Below are 13,219 nucleotides of genomic sequence, written 5' to 3' on the forward strand. Positions count from 1 at the left end.
GGGGATCATTTTGGCAATTGAATTACGCGTTCTACACCGCGACGCTGCTGGTAAAGGGCGAACGGTGTAGATACTCCATCTCCCGATTGCAGTCCCGGGTGCAATTGCAGTTTAATGAAGCTGAAGTTTGATTGAATCGTTGCCATGTGGGAGTGAGCAAGGGAGTTAGTGGCGCACTTATTAATAGTCGCTTCAAGCCGTAGTCTGGGCGGTCTAGGGCCGCAGGTTGGGAGTTGTGAAATGTTTCATCAATTGTTGACCGAATTAGGAGTGACGGTTTACTGTAGCAACACAGCGTCCAAATTGTAATCGAATGTTTCGGGTGCTTTGAATGTTTTCCTGTCCCCTGAACCGTTTTGCGTCCAGCGTAGATGCTCTTTGTGTTTGTGGATCGAATTAATTAACAGTAAAGCGCCCTTTTGGGAGAATAGACGGGAGTGTAGAAGGTTTACGCTGGGGTTTACCGAACGCACCCAAGGGTGATGTAGAATTGAAATTGCCATTTGTGCAGGAATTTGTGTAAAATGTTCCTCCCTCATCATCTGTCGGTTGCTCGTCGGCTCTTCGTTGGCTGCGGAGCAATGGGACGAATATCGGTTTGTGTGTGTGTGTGGTTGGTGTGTGATTGAGGGAATCATTCACTTAAGTGATGCGTCCCGTCATAAGCCACCCAACAAAGAGACAATTATAAATGAATGGATATGTGATGCAAGATGAAGCATCGCACCGAGGGCAGTGCGTGTGGGACGATTATGGCTTCAAAGCCAACCAAATGGGGTGTGTACGGCAATGGAAATGTTTCTTCCGATTGGATTGCCTATGTGGTGTTTGTCACTCTGGCCTATTAATGTTGAATGATATCTTTGAAGACGACGGATAGCTTTCATATAGTAGGGTTGATAATGTGAAAGTGTCCCCGTGTGTGTAAGGGCTTTCATCGTTTATAGTTAGATTGAATGTATTAGGGAATAAACAGTGATTATCAGAAATTCCCCTATTAAATTGATTAATGATGATAGGGGTATGTAAAATTTGTCTGGTAGTTCGGTCGGAACTGTTACGAAGATTATAAATTGCTTTTGAATAACACTAAACGACTTTTTGGTGTTCAATCAAGAATAAAAAAGCTGATATGAAATCATTTAATGGAACTCCCTGGAAGGAAAATGAACAGGGACATTCAACACATATTTTCTACAAAGGTTTCAGCCGTTAAATACAACATTTATTTTATGTTTTTCTACAAATGATGTTTGCCGGATGTCCGAAATTGATTGAACCGAAAATACGCGATACATGCGGAATTGATTTTTTTGCGCTTGTTTTGCGATAGAATTGCATACATCTGTCTGGTGTTTGTTAATGCATGATAAGACGTTGACATCCCAACTGTTCTTTATGTTGCTTTACTCGACATTAGAGTAACGAACTGCCCAGCGAGACAACTACTGATCTGCTAATTGACCCATTCGAGTACTTTTCTTGGGTAAGCTTTATCATTCGCTTCTAAGTTGTAAGATAAGGGTTAATCTGCATACGATAAATCATCCATATCAGTATGTCCAATTTATTAACTAATTAATTGCAAATTTGCCCTAAATTGCTCCAACAAATTAAAGGGTACTTAAAGGAAATTTAACCAGATTTACGATTGTCTCACAAGGTGTTTGTAAGTAAAATTTTCATCTCAGTAAATTTTTAAATTGTATAAGTTTCTGACGATGTTTCAGGAAAGGGGAAACATTTATCCAAATCGAAATTAATTTCATCCGCCGTCCAACAACTCGTTCTTGTAGTTTCATCAAATAGACAAAAAACATTCATTCTGAGCAAAAAAAAACAACGTTTCTCTAATTGATACACACGTACGTGAGTGGATCTAGTCATTAGTAGTTCCTGTTTTTTGCGCAATAAATTTCAAACAACACTTTACCGCGAACATTCTAATCGATTTAAATGGGTTTTGTACCAATGTTTCGATACTTCTGCCCATTATAACTTTAGTCGTTCGTGAGTTCGGAATGCAAAAAACTTCAGCTAATAGCCCTCTTTAAATACCTCCCACCGCAACTGTAACCACAATGCGTTGCAAAATCGTCTAACCCATCTAGTCGTAAATCTATCACTTCCTTCATCATCTATCATCCATCTCGGTTTCAAACCATAGATAGCAGGCCTCATCCCAACACGGAGAAGAAACAAATGCCGTGTGTGATCGGTTTTGTGGAAAGTAAAAACATAATCATTTTACCATGGGCTCCTCCCCTAGGGTTTATGCAATATGCAATGGGTGTGTTCGATAGCTCGTTCGGATGATACTTCTCTGGAATGATGATGTGACCACGGTGCTGACTCAACTTAGACTAATTTCTATATTATACATAATTCACTTACATCTATCCTAGTTCCCTATTCACATTTACATATTTACATTGCTTAAATTACACACATACGCACAAATTATTACTGAAATCTAATTGCCTAACGGTAGGCGCCGACATTCCCGCCCACCAAAAAAACGTTTTTTTTTAAGTTTCGCTCCGCTTATTTTCATCTATTGTGTTTTCTTCTTCATGTTTGCTATTACTGTCAATGGGAAGGATGCATATTCTTGTTACAGGACGCTTTACTTCTTTTGATTGTGCCGTTTTCATTGTGACTACCCTAACCACACCATCCGTACCGGGATGAATATTTGTTATTCGTGCTAAAGGCCATTTCAAAGGGGGTACATTATCTTCGCGTATTATCACTAACATTCCTGGTTTGATCTCGGTTGCTTCGCAATTCCACTTGCTTCTGGCATGGAGCTGTTGTAAATACTCGGTACTCCACCTCGCCCAGAAGTGTTGCAAACGTTTTTGTACCACGCGCCAGTGGTTTAAACGGTTCTCCGGAATGTCCTTCAATGCGATATCAGGAATAACCTGCAAATGGTAACCAGTAAGAAAGTGACCTGGGGTTAGTGCTTGCAAATCAGATGGATCATGTGATAACGGTGTTATTGGCCGAGAATTCAGGCATAACTCGATTTCTGCCAACAACGTCACCAAATCTTCAAACGATGTAGATGCTGTTCCAAGAACTCGCTGGAGATGGTGTTTCATGGACCGCACAGCTGACTCCCATAGACCTCCGAAATGCGGTGCACGGGGCGGTATGAACTTCCATTTGAATCCCTTGTCAGCACTCCAGGTAGTTACGGCTTCTCGATGGTGGGTTGATTGAAGGAGCTGGTACAACTGGTGCAGTTCATTCGAGGCGCCTTTAAAGTTGGTTCCGTTGTCTGAGTATAGTTCTGATACCAGACCTCTCCGAGCGACAAACCTTCTTAGCGCGGAGATAAATGCAGCCGTACTCAGATCCGATACAAGCTCCAAGTGCACTGCGTGTGTCACGAAGCACACGAACACTGCCACAAATGCTTTCGTTGGTGCTGCTCTGCGATGCCTTTCTTTGACGTAAACCGGACCAGCATAGTCGACACCGGACACTGCAAATGCCCTGGCCTCGGTTATTCTGCTCGAAGGTAAATTTCCCATGGGTTGATTGATGTGTTTTGGATTTACCTTAAAGCAACGCATGCACTTGTGGTAAACACTTCTAGCTATCGATCTCACTCCTATGATCCACAAACTTTGCCTTATGGTGGAAATCATCAATTGTGGACCCGCATGTAAGAGCTTTAGATGATAATGCTGTACTAACAAGCTCGTTAAACGGTGGTTTTTCGGGATAAGTATCGGTTGTTTCATGTCACTATCAAGCTGTGAGTTGGCTAAACGTCCGTTAACACGCATTAGGCCTTGATCATCTATAAACGGATTCAAGAACCGTAAGGGAGAAGTTCTTGGTACACATTTCTTTGCTACCATTGCCTTAAACTCTTCTGAAAACTGATCCTTCTGTGCAAGCCGGTATAAGAACTTGTCAGTTTCTACCAATTCTTCCGTACTTAGACCACTGCTGGTATGCCCTGGAGGTTTGGCACCTTTTCTTCTAGCACGCAAGAGGTTTAAATAACGTAACCAATAACCAACACCTTTGCGTAGAGCCGTGTATGTTGAGCAGCGCTCGAACAACCTATCACTAAAAGACTCTTCAACCGGTGAAGAGACTAGTAACACTGATGTTCGTTCCTCGTCTGTGGTTATCGGTTTTTGATTCGGTGAAACTGGCCACATATCCTCGTCTAAGGGGAGCCATGAAGGCCCCGCCCACCATTGTCTTGCATCAATTAGAGCCTTGGCATCAGTTCCTCTTGATACCAAGTCTGCAGGATTGTCAACACCAGGAATGTGTTTCCATATACAGTTCTGAGTTTTCGCTTGAATCCTTCTTGTTCTATTTGCCACAAAGGGTTTCCACCTGTCACTAGGAGAGTTTATCCAATACCATGCCGTCATCGAGTCTGTCCACATGTAGCATGTGACTTCTTTGGCAACCGCTCGTTGCACTAACTGGTACAGATTGCTTGCTAGTAATGCCCCACACAGCTCAAGCCTTGCAATGGTGAGTTTTTTTGAAAGAGGCGCTACCTTTGACTTTGATATGAATAATCTGACCACTATTTCTCCTGAATGACTATTCCGACTACGGATATAGCAACAAGCGCCGTAGCCTTTCTCTGAGGCGTCACAAAATATGTGTATCTGATAATTGTCCTCTGCTCTATCGATCACTGTTCTCGGAACACTAACATCACTTAAATACTTCAACTCAGCGTAAAAGTTCTTCCATTCTACTTGCAGCTCATCAGGGAGGGGATTATCCCAGTTCCAACCAGAGCCTCGTGACTCTTTGTACGACCACACACGCTGCATGAACATCTTTGCTTTCATCTTTACAGGATCTATGATTCCCAGCGGATCGTACATACGAGCAATACACGATAAGATTTGCTTCCCGGAGTAGCTAGTTTGTTGTTCTATCCCCTTTATGTTCAGTTGCATGCTATCAGATCTTGGAGTCCATAATAGCCCCAAAAGGGATATTGATGATTTGCTGGCTTGCTCAACTGCAACTGATTCACATTGCCTTTGTTGTGGAATACCTTCTAGCGTTTCTGGGTAGTTTGAAGCCCATTTTCTAAGGCTGAATCCTGCTTTGTTCATAAGCTCATCTAACTGCTTTGCTATTTGTTTTGCTTCTTCGATAGAGTCTGCACCTGATACAAGATCATCAACATAAAAATCATCCTTACTCTTCAAAGCCTCTGGATAGTGACGACCATAGTCTTCAAACACTCGTAGCAAAGTTCTTATGGCGAGAAATGGTGCACACGCTGTGCCATAAGTCACAGTATTCAGCTCATACACGGAAATAGGTTCTTCGCTTTCTTTCCTCCATAGAATACGTTGCAGCTTTCTGTCTTCTTTCGCTACTAAAACCTGACGATACATTTTGGCTACGTCTGCGACTAATGCCACTTTCTTCATTCGAAAACGCAACAGAATTGGAATAATGTCTTCTTGAATTGTTGGACCAGTCAGTAAAATGTCGTTCAGTGATCGCCCAGAACTAGACTTGCACGAAGCGTCGAACACCACTCTACATTTAGTAGTGGTACTTTCCCTTTTCCAGACTGCGTGATGGGGCAAATAATAGTCCTTTCCAACTTCCAATTCAACATTATTGTAGCTCGCCACCTTCGTCATGTGACCTAACTGTTCGTATTCTTCCATAAACTCTACGTATTCCTTTTTCATGGCTTCATCTTTCTTCAGTCGCCGTTCAATCGATAAAAATCGCCTCAACGCGGTTTCCTTTGATTCTCCCAATTGTTTTTCGTATTCTTTCACCTTTGGCAACTGTACCACGTATCTACCTTCTTCGTTTTGAATCGTAGTATCGCAGTAGAACCTTTCACAACTCAAGCCTTCTTCTGATGTTTCCCTTTCTTGAGGAATGTCTTCGAGGGCGGCAAAATGTCTCATTAAATCGATCAGATTCTCTTCTTGGACACAATGACACAAAACACTGTTGTTACTATACTTGATGCTGTCTCGCATTGGTCCGCTCACAATCCACCCAAATTTGGTCTTTAACAGGCTTGGCAAGTGAGGTGCAACCTTAATATGGCCCTTTTCTAATAGATCCGCAAACAACTCAATTCCAATTAATAGATCTACCCTTTCCGACTTAAAGAATGTTGGATCTGCTAATCTCACACCACTTGGAATATTCCATCGATCAACATTCACTGTCTGAGCCGGAACATCTGCCGTTACCCGTTGTAACACAACAAAGTCTAGTACTGCAGAAAACCTTGACACTCTTGATCTTACTGTTGCCGTTACCATACTATTTGCTGTTAATGCCATTGCACCTACTCCAGATAACGAGCTTAGCATCCGCTGTCTACTCAGTCCCAATTGTTGAGCCAATCTTTCCGTCATGAAATTGGACTGGGCTCCCATGTCCAATAATGCCCTGGCAGGAATTTCCTTACCGCATGAATCTAACAGAAGCACTTGGGCTGTAGAAAGCCAAATAGTCTTTCGCTTCTCTAAATTCCTGTTGTGCATAGTGGCATTTACGACTGGTGGTACTGCTACTGATGCTTCCTTTGGTCGGCTGCATAGCATGGTGTGGTGGCGCTTTTTACATTGAACGCAACGATAAGACGATCTACACTGACGCACTCCGTGTCCTCGTTTAAGACAATTATAGCACAAAAATTTTTCCTTTACTATATTGAGCCGTTGCTCGAGACCCATGCTCTCAAATTTCGAACACTTGAACAAAGTATGATCTTCTTTACACACCGGGCATTCTGTCTTAAACCTTTCATCCGTTTGTTCTACATGTGCCATCGTAGGAGTTCCCTTTATATTAAACCTTGCTTCTTTACGTATAACAGGCGTTCGCGTGTTGCTCACCAGCTTGGCTGGTCTCGTATCGATAGTCCGCACATTGTATATTTTGGAATTGGTTAACACTTTGATTCGTTTTTCGCAAAATTCGATTAGTCCCTGATATGTATCGTTTTTTGTATCTGCTGAAGCTAATTCCCATGCTAATAAACTAGTAGCCTCCATTTTGAACATAATCAAGCTTGTTAAGGGGGTGTCCCATTTGTCTATTGGCTCCTTGAGTCTTTCCATTCCCCGAACCAATCGTTTCACTTCATTTACAATCCGCGCTAACTCTTCTCCCGAGGAATCATTCATTGCTTCTAGATGATACAACGCTTTGAAGTATTCTCTTTTAATCGTCTTTGTGTCATCGTATCGCGTAAGCAAACTTTGCCAAGTAGGTTCGTAATTGTCGGCTATTAACTGCGTGTGATCGAATTGGGTTGCTACATTTCCCTTTAATGCAGATAGTAAATATTGCAACTTCGTAACTTCAGGAACTTCAACCGCCTCATGAACCATTGACGTAAATCTGTCCTTAAACGTTAACCATTTTGTGATGTCGCCATCGAACGACGGAAGGTCAATGGTCGGTAAACGCAATTTGGGATGGCATAACATCGATTGATTTACGCTTGTGCTATTTGCTGCTGGTAACAAGCCTACTTCTTCGCTCTTTTGACGAGCCACAATGAATCCTTTAACCTGTTGGTATTTTTTATAATATTCTCGTTTTTCCGTACATAGGGCCTCAATATCGCACTCGTCTTCACCCAGTAATTTTTCACGTACACTCTCAAATGTCTTTCTTGCTTCTTCCAACGCTCCTAACTGACCTTCCAGCTGAGACGCATGTTCCTCTGCATTATACTCATTTATGAATTCAACGAAGAAATCAACGCACCTTAACGTATCGAGATATTTCCGCTTCACCGTCTGTATTTGTTTACTCATTTTCTTACTTGCAGATATTCACTCTTGTGCGGAAACTATGTGCCACACTGTAGCGTCTCCCGTCTGTGATCCTACACCACTACTCGAACGACGCAATTGCGTGAAAGGCGATGGCCGAAGTCCTCAATTCGCGCGCAAACGTAGTAACACGCACACTTCTCCGACTAATCCTATGCTTGTTCACGGTGTTAGTTTGTGCGACGCTTCTTACACACTTGGTTACACACAAATACTTATGTTACGTTACGCTTGACACGGACAAATTTTACAATCACGATATGCACGCGCAGCGCTTGTGCTTCAGGCTACGGATGATGACACTGTCCCAACTCGATGATCTCCTTGAAAACAATCCAAATTTGAAGCTTCTCGTATTCTGTGAGCAACCTGACACGCACGCACTGTTCTTGCGATCAGCGTGATCGATCGATGACCTCGTATACGTACGCAGCGCTCTTCCCAGTTCGACACTTCATAAGCAACGTTTCGTACAGTTGTCCTCCTGAGATCGTTATTCAGCATTCAGACCGTTGGGTTTCTTACTGTTTGGCTCCTCCTATCCGGTTCGAAGGACCAAATGTTCGATAGCTCGTTCGGATGATACTTCTCTGGAATGATGATGTGACCACGGTGCTGACTCAACTTAGACTAATTTCTATATTATACATAATTCACTTACATCTATCCTAGTTCCCTATTCACATTTACATATTTACATTGCTTAAATTACACACATACGCACAAATTATTACTGAAATCTAATTGCCTAACGGTAGGCGCCGACAGGGTGCACATACGAAAAATGACAAGCAGGAGAAGAGGGAAGCAGAAAAAGAAAATGTTAACGTTTGGGAAAACGAAACAAAGCGAATGAAAACATAATAAAGAAAGAGTTGATGGATTGATAGTTTGCTTTAGTGATTGGGATGTTTCTTTTTGAGGCTTAGTGTTCCTTACTTCAGACACCGCTCCAGTGTGTGCTCTTGTGTAGGTAAGAGGCAGCTAATTAATCACCGCCAGTGGAGCTAAAGACACTTGGACGATGATGATTTTTAACAAGAGTTACAAGTGATATTAGTGCTTGAGATGATGCAAAGCGTGCACTATGATGATCGGGTGGTGCATCTTCGTCAATCGCCCATCTTGAAATGAGTGTCCAATCGGTAGGAGTTTGGACATTCGTGCCAGTTGGGACATCGGTTTTGAGATTGCTATCGACCGGAGAGGATTTCATCGACCGTATGGATGGCGTATGTACAATATGTGATGCATACATCGAACGATGTCATTGTGCAGCAACAACCATCGGTGCATCCTTTGGTAGGTGAATACTCACGCCATAATTCAAATCAATCCATTGCAACAGTACGACCTCTTTACTTGAAGCTTTCCCATTCAAAGCCCTCCCAGCCCGCATACCAGCAGGGCACTCGCTTCCCAAAGAGATTAGGCTCGTAGAGTGTTGTGCAACTGTTATGATTGTTGTGCTTCGGAGGTGCGAGATGTTTGGCAATGGTCTGAATCGAAGTTTTGCTCCCTCAAAACGTAGTAATTGACATCAATCGATACGCAAAAGCGCTCCAAACTTTGGTGGGTGATTGCAGGCCCTTGCGAATGAAGATTAATGAGTTTTGTGAACAAAACTTGGTGAGGAAATGTGTGGGAAAAGGCATGATGGCCAAGTGTTTTAAATGGAGCTTAAAGCGTCAGTTTCGTGATAGCGTTTCGGTGGTTTGGTACGAAATTTAATTAGACCCGCAAGCTAATCTTTCTTGTTTAGTGTCAATTGCGTGTGGTACGGTTTTGCGATTTGCTGGTGGATTAGAACTACCGTGTACCAATCGGTGCGAGCAAGCAATAATGAGCGTTTTGGTTATGGTTTGATGCTTCTTCGATTGAAATTTAATGAGTTGATTAAGTGGAAGGACGGGCTGTGGGATTAAGGGAGAATTCGAAATGGAATTGTTGGTTCTGATTAGATTGATCGCGATTCATTATTAAAAGAATTTTAAAATATTTTTACTATAGAAGGAGCTTAATGAAAAACTGAACATAATTCGGTTCCGTAGATAGATTAGTTAATACGCTATGACACTGTATTACAAGTGGAATTAATTTTCATTACATAAATGAACTCAATTTCAAAATTCAAAAAATGCGTCACTAAGTAACCTCTAATGGAAATTGTAACGGTTAGGAATCAAAATTGCTTACTAAAACAAATGAAACAAAATAAGTCGAGAAAGAGCCTTGAGGTTTAAGCTTACATCCCACTAATCACTCTTGCTGCTAAATTAAGACCCATAAGCGTAGCATGTCGCGCTAATAAATGGTGTGATTGAAAAAAGCAGACAAAAATAAAATATGAATGTTTGCCCATTAGGCTACCGGATTTACGATTGCGATCTAGCTCTAGAGTGTGTCTCGGTTTTGCACTTATTTAAACTAGCGAAACAGTGAATGGCTGGCAGATCGTGCACTTTCTAAGCTAGCCGGTGACCGGTGGCCTTCCCTCCCCAGGTGAGCCGACATAACTCCATCAGCAGGCATGAAATTATCATTTGTAGCGCTCATAACGTACCTTGGTTTTTGCTTGTGCTAGCAGCAAAAACCCATTTATTCACGCTGACAGTCCGTACCACAAAACCGATCGAGAAAGGTGTCATTACGCGAAAAGTTCCATAAATCACAACTCTTTCCGCGATTGTGTCCTTCTAGGGTGGGGAAGAAGTTTTGGTTTCGCTTTTTTTTGTTGTTGTTGTGCTAAAAACTTTAGCGCCGCCATAATATTATTGACTTGTAAGCGTGTCCGCGATAGCTCAACACCCTCCCCGCCTGGACCAAGGACCGGCCGGTCAACGTGAGCGGTTTGGATCGAAAAATTTCATTAATCTACATCACAACGAACGAACGGGCGGTTTTGTTTTCCCGAAAACCATTCATACCCACCTGCTTTGTGAAGCATTCGTGTGCCAACCTTGTCACGCGGGTTTTGGGTGGCATTACCGGCGCACTAATCGTAGTCTTACGGACCGGCGAGAGTGAAACAATTATTACGAGATAAATCAATCACGCGGTTGCTCGAGAGACACGAATGGCATGGCGAATATTTATGCTTTGATACACGACCGAACTAGAGCCCTTTTTCAGGTTGAGGTTTGCTCGATATTGGATCATGCTTACGGTTGGTCACGTTTGTAATCCACGCCGATCGATGGTATAAAGAGGGGAGGAAATATATGCTTATTAATCTGTACCCCTTCGGGATAATACCACACGTAGCGTTACAGTCGGTGTTTAATTAAAATGTAGCTCATGTAGTTGCACACACATTTGACAAATGGTTCCTGCTTAAGCAGCTTCCTGTTTACGCCGCCTAATGAAACACTACACGGCCACTGCGGCGCGTACCATTTCGTGCATGTTCATTTGGGTCATCGGCACGTCTAAAACGGCGTTCGTTATGGAATCGATCGGTTTTAGATGTGAAGATTTTAAAAGTACAAAATAACACCAATGTACATCGCCATTAGACGTTATGCTTTGGGGTAAGGCCAGAAATGCTTTGAAAATGTGCGATATGGCATTGCAGGAGGTTCCGCGATTGTGTCCGGATGTGTCCGAACGGTGTTCGTGAAAAACAGTTTTGCTCAACCACCTGGAATTGGCTAGCTGTAAGTCGGAATGGTTGTTGGCCAAATGGTAGAAAAACATGCAATTTCCGTTCAGATGCGAATCAGATGCTTTTGGGTTGGGGGAAATTTAGTCCGCCCGGGGTAAAGATGCTGCGCACGGAGAGCATGTAATTCTTTGTGGTTTGCCAATTTCTTGGTGAAACGTGACTGCAACATATCGATGTGGTTTTACTGTGCTAATATTTTTTTTGGAGGCATTTACTTTAGACTTTGGGAACTATGCTTTGAATATAAATATATTGTAAAACAATTCTATCAAGCAAATTTATTAACATGCTTTAAATATTATTTTGCGAAAAAAATCTTTATTATGTATATTTAACAGTTTTATCTAACTTTTTTTTGTTAAGATGTATACACATAGTGTTTATGATAAAAATAAGAGTCGAGTTAATATATTTTCTGTTTAGTGGATTGACTTAGACTAGTTCGAGTCTTATTTCGAATGTGTGAGACGTTTAGCCATCGCATGCAAATGTATCCAATTTCCACTAAAAGTATACTAATTTCTTAGCAAAACGAGATGGAAGTCGTTCTTGTGATCTATCCAAATAAAGTAACTATGTAACGTCCATCTACGATGGAGGGTGTACAACAGCAGGGTGAAAGAAAATCATGCCGGGCAACAAAACAAAGTGACAAAGAGTAAGCCATTCCCCATAAGGTACTGCACGCGCGATTCGTTTGTTTGTGGTGTGCATTTTGATTGAAATCTTGAACTCGTTATCGCGATGAGGCAACAGACTTAGCGAGCAAAGGGCTCCACGAAGATGCTTTACGGTGCACCGAGACACAAGCTGGCCAGGCCACCCTTTGGTGCGAATTCCTATCGATGCGAGTGAGCAGCATCATCGTGCTGTACGGAGCGTGTGAAATAAATATCTACAAATTTTGTGCAAATGAATCAACCGATGCGAAGATCGAGACGAGTTCGGTTTTGGTGGCGAAAGAAATTTGCGGCGTAAGATTGCCACATTCAGCCTGAACTTGAAATGCCAACAACGATTGTTACACCAGCCGAAGCCGAAAAAAAAACGCAGAGATCGTGAAAACGAATTCCGCACCCTTAAGGTAGATGATCGTGAGAGTGTTGTGGTGGAGTCGTAACGAAACCGGACGTTTTGGGGGAAGGGTGGGTGTGGTGTGGTTTTGGGTGCGATCATGCACGATAGCATTAGCCACCCGTTCGTTGGTAACCGTTCGCTGGTCGCCCGTTGCCAAAAATGTAGGCCACTTCACATCACGCACGAACGCCCCCGGAACGTAAACGCTTTGGAAAGTGGCGTATACACCCACCCGGGCCGGCCGATTTATCGGATGCTGATGAAACACGAGAACACGAAGAGTTTGTTGGAGAGTTTGTGAGTCGGACAGCTGCAGCTAATGCAACCCCCGGTTGCGGACAGTTAAAACCATTTGCAAGATGAACGATCGGTTCGAGAGTACAGCTTTACACATGCTACTGCGGCTACCGGCTATACGTTTTTTTCCCGCATTTCTGTGTCATAGATCTAGGCTGTAACGATAGTGCCGAACATGATCTGTGTACTTGATTTCCGGCCAGTTTGTGCCATCTCATCGGCATACGGTCGACAGGGGTGGCGTACGACCACCGGACCGGTGCCGTATGATTAATTATGTTTTAACTTTTGATGAACTCATCAAATTTAATGGCTCTTTTTATTTGTGCAGTTTTAGCGTGCCCAATCTAAG

At 42.6% G+C, this 13,219-nt stretch overlaps 1 protein-coding gene across 1 annotated transcript; it reads right to left on the reverse strand.

Annotated features, from left to right (window-relative positions):
* Positions 1-2,353: 2,353 nt before the first annotated feature.
* LOC125765456 (uncharacterized) lies at positions 2,354-3,744 on the reverse strand. Its single transcript, XM_049430637.1, has 2 exons — positions 3,638-3,744; positions 2,354-3,569 (listed from the first exon to the last, which is right to left on the reverse strand). Exon 2 carries the CDS (start codon positions 3,540-3,542, stop codon positions 2,529-2,531), a length of 1,014 nt encoding a protein of 337 aa, XP_049286594.1. The 5' UTR covers positions 3,543-3,569; positions 3,638-3,744; the 3' UTR covers positions 2,354-2,528.
* Positions 3,745-13,219: the final 9,475 nt, after the last annotated feature.

The sequence above is a fragment of the Anopheles funestus genome, chromosome 2RL, assembly GCF_943734845.2.
Source record: "Anopheles funestus chromosome 2RL, idAnoFuneDA-416_04, whole genome shotgun sequence".
NCBI classification, from domain to species: Eukaryota; Metazoa; Arthropoda; class Insecta; order Diptera; family Culicidae; genus Anopheles; species Anopheles funestus.